This window comes from Psammomys obesus, unplaced genomic scaffold (genome assembly GCF_907164565.1).
Source record: "Psammomys obesus unplaced genomic scaffold, mPsaObe1.curated_primary_1811, whole genome shotgun sequence".
Lineage (NCBI taxonomy): Eukaryota > Metazoa > Chordata > Mammalia > Rodentia > Muridae > Psammomys > Psammomys obesus.
Genome location: NW_026585504.1, coordinates 13983667 through 14006567, shown reverse-complemented (window position 1 = coordinate 14006567; position 22901 = coordinate 13983667). Strand labels below are relative to the sequence as shown.

General features: G+C 37.0%; 1 protein-coding gene across 1 annotated transcript in view; it reads left to right on the top strand.

Annotated features, from left to right (window-relative positions):
- Positions 1–1414: 1414 nt before the first annotated feature.
- The window catches only part of Ctdspl2 (CTD small phosphatase like 2), a 33674-nt gene continuing 12187 nt past the window's right edge, over positions 1415–22901 (top strand). Inside the window, exons 1-6 of the mRNA XM_055624289.1 lie at positions 1415–1548; positions 2382–2531; positions 4827–5039; positions 10620–10698; positions 13079–13190; positions 15203–15289. Coding sequence (XP_055480264.1) covers positions 2399–2531; positions 4827–5039; positions 10620–10698; positions 13079–13190; positions 15203–15289 — 624 coding nt within the window. The 5' untranslated portion in view covers positions 1415–1548; positions 2382–2398. The remainder of the gene's footprint in view (positions 1549–2381; positions 2532–4826; positions 5040–10619; positions 10699–13078; positions 13191–15202; positions 15290–22901) is intronic.

The window sequence follows — 22901 nt, the reverse complement described above, 5'->3', positions numbered from 1 at the left end:
TGTCTTGGACTCTCTTTGTAGACTAGGCTGGCCTCAAACTCAGAGAGATCTGCCTGCCTCTGCCTCCCAAGTGCCGCCCAGCTTACTGTAGGTTTTGAAAGATTTATTTGTATTGTTTTACTTATGTGTGTAGAAGTGTGCATGTTGGTTAATAGGTATGTGGTGTGTCTCCAGAGGATAGAAGAGGGTGCAGATCCTTATTGAGCTGGAGTTTATAGTAGGGATGGCCTGCCTGACACGGGTGCTAGAAGCCAGTCAGATTCTTTGGAAGGACAGCGCATGCTCTTCACTGCTGAGTCATCTCTCCAATCCCTTTGCTACTGTATTTTAAAAGTACTTCAAAGGAGCTGGGAAGATGGCTCAATGTGCAGAGGCGTTTGCCACCAAGACTTCCTAAGTTGTCCCCTGGCCTCCAGACACCCATATACTACTTACATGCACGTGTGTGTGTGCACACACACATAAACATGCACACACATACACAATTGTAAATTATTTAAAACACCCAAAATAAGACCAGAGTGAAGCAATGAACCAAGGTAGATAAGAATATTGTTAATAGAAATTATCATTTGTATGTTTGAAAATTGAGTCTTTATCAGATGGCATTAGTTTATCTCATTAAAGTAGCAACTAATTGTAGAGTATTATCATAGTAATGCAAGAAAATGACTATGCAGTAATGCTCTGGAAATGTTTCCAAAGGAGAAAAATAGATGCATAAATTGAGAAAAGTAAGTAGAGTAATGCTTGGAAATATATTTTATTTAGTTTGTGTGTGTGGTGTGTGTGTGTGTGTGTGTTTTGCCTGCATATATGTATGTGTGCTGTAGTAGTGCCTGGTGTTGGTGAAGGTGTGGATCCCCCTAGAAATGTAGTTGTGTGTAGTTGTGAGGCACCATGTGGGTGCAGGGGCTAGAACCTGGATCCTCTGCAAGAGCTAAACTGCTTTTCACTGTGGAGCCATCTCTCCAGCTCCCTTGGAAGTCCCTTGACTCCCTTTAGTCAGTTATATGTCAGGAGTAGTGTAAATAGGCCCTGTGGACTCACCTCAAGTAAGGCAGCAAATAGAGTGCTAGATATTAACTTGAGTAGTGGGGGTTTGGTAGTGGTAGGCTGTATGTTTTGGTAATCTGAACACCAGCAGATTCTGTGAGGCTTCCTTTCTAGAGACAACGGAAATGAGCTTTGTTGTTTAGAACTCTGTAAGTTGGTCAAAAATTGAGAGCATATTGTAAAGTTCAGTATTTTGGAACATGGGAAATTTATCAACACTTTAAAAATGTTAATTGTTCTTCATGTTCATTGTTTTTTCAAGATATGAAAAGCAGGAGGAAGTATTCTATATTTCAGTTAAAATGCAAGGCAGAATAATTATGCTAAATGATCTTTCTCTATTATATCTTAAGGAAGAGAGAGAAAATCCTTCGAAACGGAGTAGAATTGAACGTGATATAGATAATAATTTGATCACATCAACACCAAGAGCTGGAGAGAAGCCTAACAAACAATTGTCTCGAGTAAGGCGGAAAAGTCCAGTCAATGGAGGTTGGTTGATACTTTAATGCTATCTTTCCTTCTTCAAGCAGAAGTCCCTCCTCACCTGCTAGAGCCTTTGTTTTAAAAAAAACCTTTGGTGGCCTGTGCCTGCACTCAGGAGGCAGAGGATCCAGAGTTTAAGGCCAGGCTAAGCAACAAATCAAAAATCTTCTCTCAAAGAACAGCAAAGCACTTCGAGTAATTTTTGCCATGTTTTTATAATCAATTTTTGTACTGCATATTAGTTGAAAGCATCAAGTGAAATTCAAAATTATCTTCCTAAAATTTTTTACTTTGAATTAAGATGAGTAAAGGCAGAATACCAGATTTATATTATTTCTCATAAGTGTACATGGACTGGGGCTAGGTGGTGTACTTGCAATAGTGTGCTCAGTTTCCAACACCCAAGAAAGGCGTATGGATCAACATTGGGACAACTTAGTTGAAATAATGTACAAAAACTTGTGGAACAAACTAATGTTACAAAATATAAACAGCAGGAAACTTGTGTCTGTGTGTTGGAATTGGTAACTTGTTTGCTTGCTTATATGGATTTTCTTTATTTTCTATGCTGATTTGAAACCTTTTAGTCTCTTAAACTTTAGATGTAAACAGGTTTGAAAAAAAAATGTAGTGAATGTTAATATTTATAAAGCATTGTAAATACATTAAAATCATTTGTATAAGAAATTTGCCTCAGAATTTCTCTAATAAGTTTTCATGAACATTAATGGCAGTCTACATGAGATACTTTGAGAGGAAATACTTTTTAAAAATGATTTATAGCATTTAAACCTGAAATGCAGCGTTTTCTAGACATTACTTTTTTTCCTGTTTCTTAGAAGCTGGTAGTTACGAAATGACAAATCAACATATAAAACAAAATGGGAAATTAGAAGATAATACTTGCTCGGGTAGTCCTCCAAGGACTACATTGTTGGGGACCATATTTTCTCCTGTCTTCAACTTTTTTTCACCAGCAAATAAAAATGGTAAGTAAAATCTATTTTTTTTATAAACATTAACTAAAATTATAGTTTTGAAAGATCTTTTTGAGTCGAGCATAGTGGTAGATCTCTTTAAAAGCCAGCCTTGTCTACACAGAGAAAGGAAAGAACCAAAAAAAGAAAAGAAACCTTTTTGGGTTTTTTGGCATATTATGTCATAGAGGAGATGGAGGTGATCATTAAAATGTCATCTGACTGTATCTAATAACTAGAAGGGCATTGGTTTCTTTTGCCAGAACAGTTTTAGAGTAACACATGAATTTAGAAGCTTAATACCATTGAGTTAGACAAATAAAATGGATATTAGAAAAATGGCAACAAGTTTAGCGGTCTCTGAAGATTTTATTGTGAAAGAAAAATTAAAGAAGTTACACAGTCTGAAGGAATTGTTTGTCTCAGAGACCAAGCATATCTTTATGCCTAAGGAAAAGAAAGATCTAGTAGTAATGAGTTGAAAATAGAGTAGTGAAAACCAGTAGAGGCTGTTGACTGGCCTGGGATAAGAGGTAACATGGGAGGGGAGTAACACGTAAGCAAGATGGAGACTTTTCCTGAGGCTGGAGGACAGAAGTACAGATGGGGGAAAGCATTCCTCTCTACTACATGACAAAGTAGGAGCTGTGTGTAATTGAGAGTTTGTTGCTGGTAGTATATGGTAGATGGATGCAAAAAACCACATTGTCACAAAACATTAATCTCAAGTAGTTGTGCTTTTTGCTTTTATTCTTTGTTTTGCCTGTTAGTGAAAAATCAGCTAACTGGTAGTAGTGGAGATAAATGTGTATTGGAGCTGGAAGAATAAAAATGTTGGGGGTTGTGTATCAGGTAAAGACATACTTTTAGTAGAGGGATTAGTATTAAAGCACTAAGGGATGAAGAGTATTGTATAAGGAAGTTGAGAATACTGGAAGTTAATTTGTTATTTTCTTTAAAATTATACTTGAAGGAAGAAACAGACTTGCTATGATTTCATAGTGGGAGAAGAACTAGGTACCTTTATTCTGTGTTACTAAAATTAATCTTATTGAGAAACTAATCATGTCTTAAAAATTAATACCATGTCGTTAAAAAAATTTTTTTTTAAATCATAGCTACTTTTTAAAAAAGATTATTGGTGTTGGAGAGATGGCTTAGGGGTTAAGAGCACTGGCTGCCCTTCCAGAGAATCCAGGATCAATTCCCAGCACCCACACAGCAGCTGACAACTGTGTACAACTCTAGTTTCAGGGGCTCTGACACCCTCATTCAGACATATAAAAGCACCAGTGAACTAAAAATAAATAAAAAACTATTAAAAAAAAGATTATATACAGTATTTTGCCTGAATTGAATGTATGCATGCACACCAGAAGAGGGCACCGATCTCATTATAGATGGTTGTGAGCCACCATCTAGTTGCTGGGAATTGAACTCAGTGCTCTTAACCTCTGAGCCATCTCTTCAGCCCCTTTAAAAATTATTTTATTTTGGGTCTTTTAGGAAAAAGATTCTCAGGTAAGGAAACATTTAGCCTGTTCTTGGATAACTTTCCTGTGGTTGAAAGTTTAGCTGCCCTGATGGCTAGAAGGGTTAGTGGATTTGATTTTCTAAATGGAGAGCTGTTTGGTGATGATGAATGTCTATCAAATGATTCACAGTACTTTAAAGGAAAGTTCTAAATTGTAGTTATTATTTGACGAAAGAGGTGTTTCTGAATTATTTGAGAGCTTAAGGAAAACTTTGTTCATAAATATTACTGGTGGCACAGACCTGTAATCGGAAACTACCTGGAAGGCTTAGGCAGAGGGATTGAATGAATGTCCTGACTGGGCTACTTAGTGATACTGTGCCTCAGAAAGTGAATGGAGACTAGGGGTATAGCTCAGTGGCAGAGGACTTGCCTAGTGTGTGTGAATCCCTAGGTTCAATGCCTGGTACTTAAAAACAAGAACAAAAAAAGGCCTATAATAAGTCAGGTGTGTTGGTGTGCACCTGTGATACCAGCACTCTGGGAGGCAGAGGCAGGTGGATCACTGTGAGTTCGAGGCCAGCATGGTCTACAAAGTGAGTCCAGGATAGCCAAGGCTACACAGAGAAACCCTGTCTCGGAAGGAAAAAAAAAAGAGCCTGTAATAATCATTATTCCTCATTGTTTAGTGAGTTTTTTTTAGAGATATTTCAAACAATGATACCCTCAGTTTTACTTTTTATGGGTTATCTAAATAAACAATAATGTTGATTACATTTAGCTTTTCTAATATTCATGCTTTGAAGTGATTCATAGTTTATTGATAATTCTAGGAACGTCCGGCTCGGATTCCCCAGGACAGGCTGTGGAAGCTGAGGAGATAGTGAAACAACTTGACATGGAACAGGTGGATGAAATCACTACCAGCACTGCGTCAGCTAATGGAGCAGCTTACTCAAATCAAGCAGTTCAAGTGAGGCCATCCATAAATAATGGGTTAGAAGAAGCAGAAGAATCAGTTACCCGGGATATCCCACCCCTCACAGGTAAAGAAAACACTTCCTATCCATATCTTATGAAAACTTATAAAAACAGTCTTTAATATTTTTTCTTAAATGTCCAGATTACGTATTTGAACAAGTTTTGTTTCTGAATCCTTTATATGCACTAGCCTAAGCCCTTTGAGACTGAAGTTTCTGTAGAGAGAGGGTAGACTTCAGATTTGTGTGATTCATAAGTGGAGGCCCCTTGCTCAAAAGATTATCTTCCCCTATCCCAAACTTTGGAGCTTGATCTTAGGTCTTTACAGAGTTTTAACTTAATTGTTACATTCTTGCACTAGTTGTCATTGAAGTGTGGAACACATGAGATCTGAATTTATTACTTCTAAGTACTGTAGTACATTAAAAGTACAAGATGATGTTGTGTTTGGCCATTTTTCTTTATTTATTTTTGAGACTGGGTCTTATTTTGTAGCCCTAGCTGTGAGACCAGGCCGCCATTACAAACTGAGAGATCCATTGCCTCCTAAGTGCCTCCTGGGATTAAAGGCATATGCTTCCATGTCTTGCTGTGATCAGCCGTTTTAAAAAGTAGAACTATGGGACTGAAGATGTGGCTCATTTCATGGAATGTCTTGCTAGCATATGAGGCCATGGGTCCCATCCCCATCACTGAGTATCAATTAAAATAGATATAATTATGAAATTTCTGTAAAATACAACCCAGTTGTCGTAGTTGTAGTATAAAGTAAAAAACGGTAAAACAGAAAGATATGCTTTAAATGAATCAACTAAGTAACATACTTCAGACTTAATAATACTGAGATTAACAAGCACATCATTAATATCATGAATAGAAGCAGGGTAAGGAGGCACAAACAGGTAGACACCTGTGAATTTGAGGCCAGCCTGGTCTACATAGCTAGTTCCAGGCCAGCCAGGGCTACATAGAGATACCCTGTCTCAAAAAAGTAAAATTAAAGATTGTGCATAGTTGGTTCTTTATGCCACTACTTGAGAGTGACTTCCCGGTAGCCTATATTTTTTTTTAATGCTGGTTACTTTGCCAAGTTGTTGTTTCTTTCCATTTTGGGATTTTTGTTGTTTTTCAAGCAGAGTTTTTTTCTAGCCCTGGCTATCCTGGAACTCATTCTGTAGTCCAGGCTGACCTTGAACTCACTGCCTCTGCCTTCTGGAGTGCTGGGATTAAAGGAATGCGCCACTATGCCAGGCTGCATTTTTTGGGATTGCTTGTTTTTTGTTTTTTTGAGACGAGGTTTCTTTGTGCAGAACAGTATGACTGTTCTGGAACTGATTCTGTAGACCAGGCTGGCCTCTAACTCAGAGGTAATGCTTTTCTCTGCCTCTGCCTTAGGACCATTGTGCCTGTCCTAAGGCTAGGCTTAAACTTAAAATCCTCCTACCTGCCTCAGCAGGTTTGTTAGACCACTCACTCCCAGATACAAGTGTATGGTTTTTGTGATGGGAATTACTGACACCATAACTGAGATAGGCTCCTTGACTCTAAACTTTCTGTGGTCAAATTAAAGATTTAAATATACAGGAAAATTATGATAGTGTAGTAGCAAATGCACATTTTGGCTATTTTGGAATGCTATGAAAAGGCTTTAGAGAAGGTAGCATTCCTTTTTTAAAGGAGGCAGATGCAGGCAGATCTCTATTGTGAGTTCAGGATCAGCTTGATGTATAGTGAGTTCCAGGACAGCTGGGGCCAAAGAGAAGCCTTGCCTTAAAATGTAAATGAAGAAAGAAATGAACAAAGAAATAAAGAATGAGTGAATAAGTAATAGTAATAATAAAAAGCTGCTTTTATTATTTATTCAAATGAATTTATTTGGGGGATTCTCCCCCCACTCCCCGTGACATGCTCAGCTTAGGTTGTTTTTTCTAGACAGGGCTTTTTTGTGTATCTGTGGCTGTCCTGGAACTCGCTTTTGTAGACTAGGCTCGCCTTAGAGAGATCTGCCTGCCTCTGCTTCTTAAGTGCTGGGATTAAAATAACAAGAACATTAATGGTTTTGGACTATTTTTTTAAGCTCTTGAGACAGTTTCAAACAGTTATTTAGCTTAGTGATAATAAGCTTGGCACAGTGGCACATACCTATAATTCCAGATATTTAGACTAAGGCAGGAGGATTCCTTGAGCCTAAGGAATTTAAATCCATCCTGGGTAACACAGTTACACTCCCCATCTCAAAAATACACAAAAGTATATAAATAGCTGGGCTTGGTGGCACACATCTGTAGTCCTAGCACTTAGCAGTTTGTATTGGAGTCTCCTTACATTATCTCAGGCATTACTTGTTTACCTTGTAAGCATCTGTGCCCTTGTCTTCCAAGTTAAAATTGGCATGTTAGTAAATTCTCATTTTAATATTTCTGATGCTCTGTCAGTTGACATGGTATTGGCGCAAATAGAATGAACCATGGGACACAGAATATAGAATTGCTTCTGGGTTATTTTGAAGTGGGAAAGTTTTATGAAGCAGTGATTTCTACACTGCTTCTACACATTTTAAACCATTTTTATTAATTTATTTTTATTTTTTTGTTTAATATGTTTGGGTGTGTTACCTGAATGTATGTCTGTGCACTATATGGCTACATGGGTGCACCATATGGGTGTCAGGACTACATACAAAGGCCAGAAAAGAGCATCAGATCCCCTGGAACTGAAGTTACAATTATAAACCATCACATGGGAGCTGGGAACTGAACCCAGGTTCTTTGCAAGGGCAGCCAGTGCTGTTAACTGCTGAGCCATCTCTCTAGCCCCCAAGCTTTTCTTAACTTTTTTTTATGATCATAAAACAAAACAACAACAACAAAAAAATACCCAAAATAACAACAACAAAAAACCTTGAAATTCTTGGACAAATGTACATATATTTTCTTTCTTTAGTCTTCATTGGGCTCATAGGCTCTTTTTACTTCCTGTTCTGCTCTATTTTACTCTAACCTCTCTTCTCCTCCTTTTCCATTTACTTTTTTTCTTTCAGATGTAAATGATATGAGAAAAATTATACATACTGCTGACACTTGAAGGATCATGTGTTTGAGGCCAACTTGAGTTAATACTGAGATCCTTGTCTTATACAATAAGATGGGCTGAAGAGAGGTTTCAGTGGTTGTTGGTTAGGAATACTTGTTTCTCTTGTTGAGGGCCCCAGGCTCAGGCTCACAGCCATTTCTATTTTAGGGGATCCGATAACATGCAGACAAAACAGTCATACACACATAGAATAAAGTAAATCCAAAAGAAGAAAGAAAGAAGCCAGCTACAGTGGAGCACTGTAATCCCCGTCACTCAGGGAGGCAGAGTCAGGTGGATCTCTTAGTCCAGTCTGGTCTACAAAGCCAATCCAGGACAGCCAGAGCTACACAGAGAAACCCTGTCTTGAAAAACCAAAAAAAGGAAGGAAAAGCCAAACCCATTTCGGGGAAAAAAAAGAAAAAGAAAAAATCCAGGAGTGTTGGAACACTTATAATCCCAACACTTGGGAAGCTGAAGCAGGAGAATTACGAATTTGAGGCCATTCTGGGCTACATAGTGTATTCAAAGCTGATCTGGTCTGCATAGTAAGACATTGTCTCAAAACAACAAAAACAGAATAAGGCAATAATTTCCTATCAACATACAAACAAACACGGAGAGGGGAGGTATGTGCTATGTAATGTTTTATTCACGTGTACATTTTATAATGTTTAAATTAGGCTAAACCTATCTATCTCCTCAAATGTTTTTTTTCTAGCTTTTTGAAATGTACAGTACATTGTATCTACAGTCTTGGTACAACAGCACAAGAGAACTTCTTGCTTGATTTGAAACTGAGATTTAGTGTTTGTTGCTCAACCTCTCTCTTTGCAACAGCCACATAGTGAACTTACTGTTTTTTTTTTAAACCTGTCTCATTTTACTTAACATAATGCCCAAGTTGCATCTCTTCAGGATTAGTGGAGTACTTTAAGAGCGTTTGTGGGCCGTAGATTTTACAACTCTTTTTGGTTTGTTGTCAGGGTGCATTTATTAACTACCTGTAAGTGCAGGGCTGTTTTCCTACTGCCGCATGTAAACACTGTCCAATTAGAAATGTATTGCTCTGGTGTGCTTTCTATTGCTGTGGTAAGTCTCATGAACAAAAGAAACTTGGGGCCAGGCCTGGTGGCTTCAAGCCTTTAATCCCAGGACTATTCTGCAGAGTGGGTGCCAGGGCTAAATATCTCAATCAAAAAACAAACACAAAAAAACCCTTATAAACAAAACAAACAAACAAAACTCACAGCAGGAACTGAAGCGGAGGCCATGGAAGAACTTTGCTTATTGGCTTGCTCATCATAGCTCACTCACCTTTTTTATATAAATCAAGACCATCTTTGCAAGGTGGCAACACCCATGGTGGGCTGGACACTCCTGACTATAAAGAAAATACCCACAGACTTGCCTGTGGGCCAGGCTAATGGAGGCATTTTCTTAATTGAGGTTCCACCTTCTAAAAGGACTCCAGTTAGTTTTAAAAAGCAGAAAAACACATGGTATATACTCACTTATAAGTGGATATTAGAAATATAATATAGGATAAACATACTAAAATCTGTATACCTAAAGAAGCTAAGCAAGAAGGAGGACCCTAGTTAAGATGATCAATACTCATTCAGAAAGACAAGTGGGATGGACATTGGAAGAAGGAGAAAACAGCCTATTTCAGGGGGCCTCTGAAAGATTCTACCCAGCAGTTTATCAAAGCAGATGCTGAGACTCATAACCAAACTTTGGATAGAGTGCAGGGAATCTTATGCAAAAAAGCGAGAGATAGTAAGACCTGGAGAGGACAGGAGCTCCACAAGGAGAACAACAGAACCAAAAAATCTGGGCACAGAGCTCTTTTCTGAGATTGATACTCCAACCAAGGACCATTCATGGTGATAACCTAGAACCCCTACTCAAATGTAGCTCATGGCAGCTCAGTGTCCAAATAGGTTCCATAGTAATGGGAACAGGGACTCTCTCTGACATGAACTCAGTGGCTGGCTCTTTGATCACCTCCCCCTTATGTGGGGAGCAGCCTTACCAGGCCACAGAGGACAATGCAGCCAGTCCTGATGAGACCTAATAAACTAGGGTTAGATGGAAGGGGAGGAGGACCTCCCTTATCAGTGGACCTGGATAGGGGCATGGAGGAGATTAGGGAGGGAGGGTAGGATTGGAAGGGCATGAGGGAGGGGGCTACAGCTAGGATACAAAATGAATAAATAATAAAAGAATTAATAAAAAAAAACAAAACAAAAACCCAACTAGCATACTATGCTAGTTTTTTGGTGTTTGTGTGGCTGAATATTGTCCTCTAATAATAAATAGTAGATTTCCTCTTAGCTAATACACATCTTAATTCTGTTAGCCATGTTGTAGTTTGCCAGGCCATCAATAGCAGTAATTAATTTCCTTTGGATGTAGAGCTAAGTTTGTTTTACTAAATTTGCTTTTAGGTGATCTTTGTAAATTGTTTATATCTTTAAGCTAAAATATACAGGACCTCAAGAAGCAGTTTTAAAAGTGTATTTTGTGACAGATGAAAGTAATCTTATTCTTTTCCTCTTATTAAATAGCACCAGTAACTCCAGAGAGTGGTTATTCGTCAGCTCATGCAGAGGCCACCTATGAGGAAGACTGGGAAGTATTTGACCCGTGAGTTGTTTATCATATTTTCTTTCTTGAACAACTTTCAGTTTCATTATTAAACTGAAAAATTTTGTTTGTCCAGTAGGAACCTTACTTTGGAATTTGAATACTTTTTCCAATGTCAGCAGTATATAACAGGATACTTGTGATGATGGCCAGTGAACTCCATCTCTCATTCTTCTGTGTACTCACAATGGGAGATAGTTGATGCTCTGCATTGCTTAACTTAGGTTTTCTATTTTCTTAGACTATGTTTGCTAGTCTAGGTAAAGTAAATACATTTTTAACTTAGGATATTTTTGACGTAAAAGTGGGAAATAATCTCATGATAAGAGACCTCTAATTTACGCCGGGCGAGGTGGCACACATCTGTAATTCCAGCACTTGGAGGTAGAGGCAGGCACATCTCTGTGAGATCAAGGACAACCTGCTCTACAAAGCGAGTCTAAGACAGTCAAGGCTACACAGAAAAACCAGAGAGGGAGAGAGAGGCATCTGTTTTATGAAGAGCTTGTGATCATGACCTGTGAGTATTAGTACTAGTTTTAGAGATACTAATCTGTGTGCTCTTACTTACATGGTTTCTAAATTTAGTTTACTGGGTTAAGTATTGGGTTAATTACTGCTTCATTGCTGTGACTAAATACTTGACAAGAAGCAATTTAGGAAGGATATTTTTTATAAGATTTATTTATTATGTATACAGTGTGTGTTTGCATGTACACCTGCATGCCAGAAGAGGGCACCAGATCTCATCATAAATGGTTATGAGCCACCATGTAGCTTCTGGGAATTGAACTCAGCACCTTTGGAAGAGCAACCAGTGCTCTTAACCTCTGAGCCATATCTCCAGCCCCTAGGAAGGATATTTTTGGCTTGCATCTTAAGGATGCAGTCCATGGGACCATGCATGCTGAGTGTGCCCGGTAGGAGTATGAGGCTGCTGACTGCATTGTATCTATTATTGTCAGAAAGCAGAGGTTAGTGAATGCTCTCTGTGTTACTAGCTTTCACCTTTGGTCTTTTTTATTTAGTTCAGGACCCTAGTCCATGATTGGAAACACCCTTAGAGACACACATACATGGAGATTACTGTCTTCTAGGTGATTCTGTTAGATTGGAGGACAAGTAAATGCAGCCATAGCATTCTTGATATCCATCTTTTTGTAGTGGACACTTAAATAAATGAGGTTGTACTGCACGTCACTTTAATGCACATTTCTGCTTTTTTTCTTTTGCTAATGACTTACAGCTTACGGTATGCTTTTTTGTTAACTTTAGATGATAAGGTCTTACTATGTAGCTCTGGCTGGCCTGGAACTCAAAGTGTAGCCCAGGGGGCCCTTAAATTAATAAGTGCTGGGATCAGAGGTGTGAGCTGCTTTGTCTAGCCCTTGATGTTTCTTTTATACTGTGGAGAGGATACAAAACAAAAACCGAATCCAAGCTGAGTAACTCAGTCTGCATTCAGTGGTCACTTGGTAATAGAAATAAGTGGAAAGTTGAAAAGGCTTGATAAGTGGGTACCTTATGAGCTGATGGAAAAGAAAAAAAAAGTCATTTTGGACATTTTATTTTATGTGCATTAGTGTGAAGGTGTCAGATCCCTTGGAATTTGTGTTACAGACAGTTGTGAGCTGCCATGTGGGTGCTGGGAATTGAACTCCGGTCCTTTCGGAAGAACAGATAATTTTTATTTTTTCCAGAAAAAACATTTCCACAAACATCAGCATGAAGACAATGCTGTCCAAGAATTCATTAAGTCCCAAAGCCTGGATTTTTTTTTTACACTACAAGAGTGGTTCTCAACCTTTCCAATGCTGGGACCCCTTAATGACAGACAGTTCCTCATGTTGTGGTGACCCCCAACCATAAAATTTTCTTTGTTGCTTCTTCATAACTGTAATTTTGCTACTATTATGAATCATAATGTAAATATCTGATATGTGACCCCTGTGAAAGGGCTGTTTGACCCCAAAGGAGTTGTGAGCCACAGTTTGAGAACAGCTCCACTATAGGAATAAACAAAAATTTCTTGTAGTTGAAAACATGTTAATTGTTCTTGTTGGAATCAGTGAAGATGTGTTTGAGTCACAATTTAAAATTCAGTCTGACATAGCAGTTCCTTTGTGCCATATAAGTCCAGTGGAGTAGACAGTGAAGACCAGCCATCACACGTCTGTCTGCATTCGTGTGTGTGTGTGTGTGTGTGTGTGTGTGTGTGTGTGTGTGTGTGTATGTATGTGTGTCTTATAGGGACGGAAGCCAAGGCTTTGTACATTCTAGGCAAGTGCTGTATAGCTGAGTGCATCACAAGCTAATTAAAATTTAGAATTTAGTACTGTTTTATATGTATGAAATAATAATGTTAAAATTTTATTTATAGCTATTATTTCATCAAACATGTTCCGCCTCTGACAGAAGAACAACTAAATAGGAAACCTGCTCTTCCTTTGAAAACAAGAAGCACACCAGAGTTTTCCCTGGTCTTAGATCTGGTGAGTGTGCATAGATCTTTACAGGGACAAAAAATGAGGGTTAACATTCTCTTTAAAATAACAGCGCAAAGTGCCACCAAGAATACAAGTGAATAAAGAGTCATTGTATTTACTACAGGTATGCATAACATCTGCTTTATAGGCCAGGTTGGCCTCAAGCCTTGAATTTATTGTGGTCTTCAAGCACTTGAGATTATTTGCTACCACACTTGGCTTTTTATTTTATTTAATAGTATTATCAAGGAGCCAAGTATTAGTATTTTCCCAGCAACTGGAAAGCTGAGGCATGTAGATTGTGGGTTCAAGGCTAACCATATAGTGAGGAAAAATAAGAGATAAAGAATATAGCTCTTACTAGTCTTAGGGAGGTTGCTTAGCATGTAGAAGGTTCTGGGTTTGATCCCTGTCACTGCTCCCATAGTCCAAATATATATATATATATATATACACATGTTTATTTAGAGACTTAAAAAAAAAAAAAAAAAAGCCAGGTATGGTGGTACACATCTTTAATTCCAGCAGCCAGGAGGCAGAGGCAGGCAGATCTAAGTTCAAAGCCAGCCTGGTTTATAGAATGAATTCCAGAATAGCCAGGGCTACACAGAGAAACCTTGTCTCAAAAAACAAACAAACCAAAAACCCAGAAGCTAATAATGTGGAATTGAAAGATAAGAACATTCATGTTTAGTTCTAGTTTATCCCAGGCTGGAAAGATAGCTCAACTCCTGAGCACTACTTGCTCTTGCAAAGGACCCCAATTCCCAGCACCCACATGGCAACTCACAGCTGTCTGTAATCCCAGTTCCAGGGGATCTGAAATCCTCACACAGACAAACATGCAGGAAAAACAGTAATGCAACATGGATTTAAAAAAATATTTTTTTCCTAGTTTATCCCTTTTTTTGTTTGGTTTTTGTTGTTGTTTGAGATAGGGTTTCTTTGTGTAGCCCTGGCTGTCTTGGATTTCACCCTTTATATCAGACTGGTTCAAACTCACAGAGATCTGCCTGTTAAGATTTTGGTTGATCTTCACTAAGCCTACTGAAAAATTAGTGGTGGTTACTGGCAGTTCATTTTATTTTTGAGATTGCCTAAGGTGTCTTTGAACTCATTGGATAGCCAAGGATGACCTTGAACTTCTGTTTTTCCTGCCTCCTTCCAAGTGTTGAGAATAATAGGCGTGTACCACCTTACCTGATTATGTGGTGTTGGGAATCAGTTGGAGGTGCATAGTAGGAAACACTCTCCCAATGCAGCTGTATCCCGTGTCCTTTTTAACATTCAGGTTTTAAGAAATGTGTTAACTTAGATTTTTTTTTTTTTTTAACAGCCTTCTTATTTTTCTTACTCTTGTTAAGAAATCAGGATTTGGTATTCAAATCCTGAATATTTGATTGAGTATTTAATTGTCATTGGGTATTTAATCAATTCAGATGAAATATACTAAGGTACCATAGACTATCTAATCCTAAATTAAAAGTTTGAAGATGAGTTGTATGAAAAAAAATTAGATTCTTACATGAGTTATTTCAAAGAAATGTAGTTAGCATAAGTAGATTGTGTTGGGCCATGGTTCTGTACTCTTAGCATTAGGAGGTGATACAAGAAGACTGGATCATGAATTTGAAGACAGCCTAGACTACAGAGTAAGACTGTCTTTAAAAAACTAAATAAGTTAAATTACAAAAGGAGTAACATGTTCTTTAAAAAAAAGTTGAACTGGAGAACTAAGAGCATTGGTTTGCAAACTTAAGTCTGCTCTAGAGATGCCTGGAAAGCTTATCGCAGCCCACTGAATGTGTGAATCATCAGGGATAGAGCTGTAATAGCTCTGCGGGTTCTGATGCTGCTTATTGCTCGTAAGAATTACACTGGAGAGCTATTGATTGTAGGAAAAATACTGTCCTAATCTATTTTGACAGACCTGACAGAAATTCTACATACAAAGGGTGATCTTGACTTTCAAAACTGTTGTTTGAAGTTTTTTTAATGTTTTCTTTCACTTTGTTAAGGATGAAACACTAGTGCACTGTAGTCTGAATGAGCTAGAAGATGCAGCACTTACTTTTCCAGTCCTTTTCCAAGATGTCATTTATCAGGTAATTAAGACTTGTTAAGCCTAATTGTAAACTATTAGGTAACATTCTAAGCCAAGAAAAAAATTGTTTGTGATGTTCATTGTCTTTCTATAGATTTATTAGTAGTGTTTATCAGTATTTCAGTGGTTTATTAACACAAAGTGTCATTATGCTAGATAGTTACATGAAACATTAATTTGTAACTAAAAATTACTAACTTTTCTGACTTGTGATCTTTGCTAGTTTCATAATCTTTGCCAGCAGGTGGAGGCAAGGAACACTGACACGGATCCCCAAGAGCTTGCCAGGTTAATACCTGGGGGTTTTGTCTTTATTTTTCCCCATAAATCTAATTAATTCAAAGAAAGCTCATTCCTTGTTGGTCATTTTTATTTACTACATTAATAATACCTATAAAATTACAGTTCAATATACTTAATCAATATTAGTCACAGACTTGAAGGACTCTTGTAGTTACTGCTTTATATAAAGCAGTTTTCTTGTCTTTGTTGGTGGACAGGTTAACAGTGCAAAATGTAAATATTGTTAAGATTTTACTGTGGAGTATCTGTGTAGGCCATATTTTTTGTTAAAAATTTTCCATCATAGGATTGGCTTAATTAATAAATGAATATACATTGAAGACCACAGAGTCCTTTTGTGTGTTTGTATTTGTTATCGTGACCTTTATATTCACCAGCTTATGAAAGATTGAGAAAGGTCAAAAAGTTTCTTGTCAAGAGGAAGCCACCTTAGGGTTAATAAAGCTGCAGCATTTGCCGTGTAGGTAACGACCAGGCCTCTGGTTTGTAGGTGCTCGTGGTGGCAGGTACAAAGTGAAGATGGTTTCTTGTTAGATTTCAGTTGTTGATTTTACATAGTAGACATTTCAGAGCTGTTTAGCCAAACACTTTATGGTGTCAGGTTGATTTATTTTACTAGTGATTTTCAATCTAATTTAATCTAGAACGGGCATTACAATATCTGAATAGTATATTTATCTTCGTGTAAAGTAACCTGATAACAGGCCTGATACATTATTAGGGGAAGAGGAAAAGATATGTAAAATAATTAAGATTTTCCTATTTTGAATTATTTGGTTTAAGGCTTTTCTGAATGAGCTATTTCCTGCCAGATAGATTGTTCATTTTTAGTCAGCTTTAGGGACAGCTTTCAGGCCAACATAAGTAATAAAGCAATAACTTGGTGCTCTGTTTTTAGTGCAGGAGCCTTGTTGTTTGTTGTTCTTTGTGGTTTGGTTTTTGTTTATTTATTTTGAATGAGTTTGAAAAGTGGTTTTAGGTCTTTGAATTTCAAAAGAAAAGCTTATTTGTGAATTCTAATTTCTGAGTTTTATGTGTAGTATTTTTGATGTTGGGGTTTTTTTTGTTTTGTTTTTTGCTTGTTTTTGTTTTGAGTAGTGAAATAATGTGGGAAGTAGACTCATTGGCTCCTTTCAGTATGGGTATATATTGAAATTTTTCTTACTGTTTCCACCGTTTTTGCCTTTTCTTCTTAAAAGTTGCTATTTCTTACAGATCTGGATAATTGTCTTTGAATAAAAGCCTTACAATAGTACATATTAACTAATGCTTTTAAAAGCGATACAGTATATTATACCTACCCTTATAGAATTCTAAAAACTTTTTTCACATATATTTTTAGTTGCTCTTTCTGAAACTGAATAAAATATGACCCAGCCATCTAAATAGCAAGGTGCAGGAAGTTTGAGTTTTAGAAGCTTTAGAGATTATTGCCTTTTTAGTATTATGATTTACTTACTTTATGAAGGACATAGTTAATTCCCCGTACTAAATTTTTAAAGATGTCCATAATTAATATTGGGTAACTTTCCTTGTATTTCTGGTTTTGACATAGCTTTTTAAAAACTTTAGTTTAGGGCTTCCCCCAGTTTTTTCAGACCAGCAAGCTCCCTTTAAACAGGGAATGATGTCTTTTAAACTTTCAGTGGTGTTGTCTCCATCTACTGGCAAAGAAGAATATACACAAGGGTCTGGGATGAGCTAAGACATTTTGGAGAAACCACATTATTAGGTAAGATGTAACTTACATATGTAACCACTGTAATGTAACATGGCTCACCTAAAGGTGGAAACCCATAAAATACTGTATATACTCTTACTTTAAAATTTATTGAGGTGAAATTTACACAGCACATCCATGGCACTTACTTGTATGTTCCATAGCAATCCCTTCTTGTGTGTGTGTGTGTGTGTGTGTGTGTGTGTGTGTGTGCGTGTGTGTGTGCGTGCGTGTGCGCGCGCGCGTGTGTGTATTTAAGAATCAGCTTCTTGCTGTGAATCAAGGAAAGATAAAATATCCTCTTGGGTTTTATTTTTGGTTTGTGTTGAGTTTGTAAAGGTACATCTATAACTAATTTCAATTCTATCTTTTATTTTTCTTTCAATTTAAAACAGTTTCAAGTTATAAATTATGCTAAACAAATTATGTTCCAACCACTCTTTCTGCCATTCCAACATGAGGCAAACCATCCATGCAAAGAGTTAGGCAGAAGGGGTAGCCTACACCTGTAAACCAGCACTGCAATCCCAGTACAAGGGAGCCTGTGGCAGGAAGACCATTGGTGTGAGGCCAGAGTGGACTACATAGACCCTGTCTCAAAAAATAGACAAAAATAGAGTTGTACTCCAATTAAACTTAATATTTTAATAAGGGGTAGGTTGCATTTGGCTAACAGGCCTAAATTTGCTCAATTACAATCTAATAATTATGAGTAAATACTATAAATTTGTAAATTCTGAGTGGAAGTGAGTAATCAAATGTTCATCAGAATTCTTATTTTTATATATAAAATTTAGATTTATGGTGATGTGGTGATAGGCTTTTCTAAGACTGAGAGAAGCTTTAGGTAGCTACTTGTATTTATATTTAGATTGCCATACTTCAAAATATATACTCTTATTTTGGGAAATAGGGATAAGTTCATATAATAACATCCTTTAGTATTTAGTATTTACATGAATTCCATTTCATATGGAGAAAAAAAAAACCAAAAGATCCATCTCAAGGTTGACATGTTACATCATAGACTTGCTTATGTCTATGAAAAATATGAAAGGACTAATTTGAAAAAGGTACAGGTTAATTGAATTGCTGTACTTTTTAATACACATTTTCCCTTAAAATTGTTGCATAAGGATTGAGAAAGGATTTATTCATAAAATGGTATAGATGCATTTAATTTGGAAAAACAGGTGCATGATCACTTCCAGTGCACGTTTAAACTTGTAGTTAAATATTGACACATTGTCAGGAAATCCATCTCATGGTGTTACTCAGTTAAGAGGTCTCCACTGTATTTAGTTTCTGTTCCTGCAGATCCACCAATTCAAGACTCTAGGTCATCTCACTCCCTCTTCCATCCAGAAGATGCCTGCTATCCACAAGCAGAACTGAAATCAAAAGACATTTTTCACTTAGCTCTTGAGCTGAAACACCTCCTCAATGACCTTCCTCTGTCTCCATCAAGAACTGGAGCTCAGTTTTTTGAAGATGTAATAGAGCTACTCAGCCCAAATGTGGCTGATTGAAGACAAAGAAGATACCTCATATGTCTCACCACAGTGCACCAAACGCAACTGTGTTGTCCATCTCCTCATTCTGTACAGTAAGGCAGGGGCATCTGATTTTTGACTGTATTCACCATTAAGACTTTAGCCAGTGAGTGGCTTTCTGAGGATCAGTAAAATCAACAAACTTTGGGTCAGCTGTCCAGAAATGAGACTATGGTAAGCACTTGAGGAGCTAGGGTGCTGTAGGGAGGTACTTGTAAAGGATGCGTTCTTATTGGTAGAGGTGCTCTTACGGGAAAAGCTGGTGGGAAGAAGAGAGCACAGCTCAGTCTCCTACTTTGCTTTACTGGCAATCATATAGCTCAGGATATTTTTCACACTACAAAAAGAGAATTACAAGTGTTATGGCTTCTAACTCTTCCTAGAAAAACCAGCTTTATTTTTGCTCCATGAAGAGAAAAATAAATAAGGGGAAGAATTCTGTTGTAAACACCTGATTACATTTTCTCTTTTGCAAATTCTGACTTTACAATTAGGCATTTGTTGCTGAGTTTTATAAATTTACTTTTATTGTATGTAAGTATGTATATTTGTACATAATTATGCCTTGTATATATTTGGGGTTATGAATATTTAGTCCTGATGTCACTTTTAGCTAAGGCAAGAACAGTATTTGGATAGTAACTTACTTGTAGAAAGTGTTAAAAACAATACATCAGAACAATTTTAATTTAACTTTCCCATCCTTAGTAAGTAATCATTGACACTGTATTCATTATAATTATTAGTAATATAAGTTAAACCTATAGTTTTCTGCTTATTAGAAAATATATTTCATGAGTTCTTTAAGTATCTTTTTCAAATTAGGAATAGTTTAGAAAACAAAACAACAGATTATATAGCCAGACAGGTGAGACATACCTGTCATCGCAGCTCAGAAGGCTAAAGCAGGGAGAGAATGGGTCTGGGGCTTGCTTGGGCTATATAATAGCGGGGATTTAAAATATTTTAAATATGAAGAGATGAGAGTTGATTACAATATGCACTAAATTGGAGGCTCCACTACCATTAGAATGATTTTTTTGAGAGTGATCTTATTTAACTTTATTTAGTTTTGAGATAGAGTCTCACTGTGTAGCCCAGGCTGGCCTAGAACTCACAATCCTTCAATTTTATAATTGCTTGCTAGAATGATTTGTTGTTGTTGTTACTGATGCCACCACTGCTGCTGCTGCTACTGGAAGGAAGGCCTACAACTAGCCAGGAGTAGTTGGCCAGCCAACTTAGTTAGACAAGAGTAGCCTTAATAGCACAGAGACCTGCCTGCCTGTGCCTCTAGAATGCTGGGATTAAAGGCTTGAGCCACCATTCTGGTGTATGCTAGAGTGTTTCTTAAAGGCAACATATTGTTACTTAAATGGCTACTTTTTCGATCTTAAAAGTAATTGTAGTTTCTCTTAATATAGTCATTAAAGTTTCATGTACTTAAATTTATGTACAAATAAATGGCCATTTTCCCATAATGAACATTATACTTTAGTCCAGTTTGACTGTAAATCCCTTTTCAGATTGAATTTTGCTTCATTAGGGAAAATACTGGTTCTGATGTTTTAGTTCTTAACTATTCATTCCCAGTTTGATTCTCTCGACAAATATCACCCCTGCCTCTTACTGGAACTAGGTGGAGCAAATGATGACTGACCTATGGGTTATGAAGTTGAGCCTCCATGGCTCCTACTTGAGTAGCCTTCTGTTCTTGGAGAAACAGAAGATTTGGCCTTTGTTTCTGTGCTTGGTACTGGTGCTAAGAAAATGTTAGTGAGAGTCAGTAATATTTCTTTTAAGGGACTGGGTGGTAGTCTAAGTTCTCTTTAGACTTGTGGTTGCTCAGTTTTACCCCACAAGTAAAGAGCTAGGTCACTTTAAATGTGGTGGCCACAATACCAAATGCTTTATGAGTATTATTTAACCTTCATAACACTGAAGTTCATTTTGTAGATGAGGGAACTAAGGTGTCCAAAAGTTTGGAAATTGGCAGAGCTACTTTGTATACATGTGTATCTATTAATCAGGGATCTTCCTCCCAGATAATCACAGCATTTCATTCCTTAAAAACTAGCATCCTTTGTTTTCTGCTTTCAGCTGCCCATGTGCTGAGATCACATTTTGACATGAGGTGTGCTATTGCACTTGTCTCTGCGTGTTAAATAAGTGTGCTCACTAAGTGTCCTCTTGTTTAAAGAAAAACCTAGTGTACTTGCTCTGGTGTATATTTTGTGTTTTACCTCTTAATAAACTCAATGAAATCCTCCTGCTTTAGCCTCTGGAGTAGCGGGGTTAAATGAACTCTATCAAATGTATTTTTCTTTTGTTGCTCTTGATGGGTCCTGCCTAAGCCAAGTATACATGTAAACCTTGAACTATACTTCCACTCTATAAATTTATTATTATTTTTTAAATTATCATGGTAAATCAGTAAGTTCAAAAGACATCCTAAAGAAAGTATTGAAAAAAAAGGTTTTTTTGTTTGTTTTTGTTTTTTTTAAGACGGTTTCTCTTTGTAGCCCTGGGATATCCTGAAACTGGCTCTGTAGACCAGGCTGGCCTCAAATTCAGAGATCAGCCTGCCTGGGCCTCTCAAGTGCTGGAAATAAAGGTGTGTGCCATGCCATGATGGCTAGTGAAAGAATTTTTTTTCATGTTATTGTCATACTGTCTGGGCTTAAAAATCATGTAAAATATTTCTTTTAGGAAGACTAGTAGAAACAAGCAGCTTATTTGTAGGTAGATTTCACTCTGCTTTTTGGTCCTATTGATAAAATAACAGATGGGAGGTTAATAAACTAATAGTAATAAGTTAAATTTGAACTTAACTAGACTTAACAATTCAGTGTTTATGGTCAGTTTGTAAGTATTCTTCTATGTAACTGACAAAATTATTTGTGGTTCTGTTCGTGTTTTATTAGTACCATGTACATATAGTTTTCATTGACATGATACAAAAGAGGATACAGAAACAAGCTATTCATTGTCAAGTAGTGTTATTGTACTGTTAATGCAGGGTACCATTTTCTTATTATATAAAATTTAAATTTTTGTAAAACACTTTTCTAATAGAGTCTAATAGTTTTGTTTTTGTTGTTTTTCTACATAGTTTCTTTGTGTAATCTTGGCTGTCCTGAAACTCCCTTTGTGTAGACCAGGCTGGCCTTAAATTCATTGAGATCCTCCTGCCTCTGCTTCCTGAAGGCTGGGACTAAAGATATGCATCCTCACCACCACCCAGCAGATTATAATGTTTTTCATTTTTAAAGATATGGCATGGTGCACATATTTACAAATCCCCACTTGTGAATGGTTGTCAGTCTTGTAGATAGTAATCACGTGTTACTGTCACTAGCGCATTATTTTTAAACTTACATGTTTTTCAAAATATATTTGGTTTATTGACAACAGATTTAAACCAAATAGCATTGTTGTAGATTTGCAAGAACATATTTAACTAGAGTAAAATCATTCTTTTGTTCTCTTGTGCACAGTTAAGAGTTGAGTTTGATTAGGCATGGTCGCATTGAGAAGGCTAGGCAGAAAGGACCATCCCCAGCATCCAAGCCATTTAAGTTCTGAATCTGAAAATGATAGTTGGTAGAAAATAGAGAGTGAGTACTTTAGAATATAATCCTTTATAAGACTGAAGTTTGGAGAAGGAAAACAGAGCTAATGGTTATTTGTGGAATAGGTTTTGAAGCATTTAGAAGGACGCATATGTCTATCTTTGACAATACAATTAAATAACAATGTCATGAATTAAACTTTCAGGGCCAACATGATGGCTCAGCAGGTAAAAACTTGCCACAAAGCCTGACAACCTCAGTGTTTGATTCCTTGGTCAAAAAAAGTGGATTTTTGAAAGTTGTCCTCTGACTGAATGGCATGTACATGCCACAAACATACCTTGCCTCCAGCAAATGGATCTAATAAACAAAAAAGAGACTATATTATACATACTTTTGTTATTTCCTTTAGAATAAAACTTGGGGCTTGCTGATTCATATATTGCTGATCATGTTTAATAGATC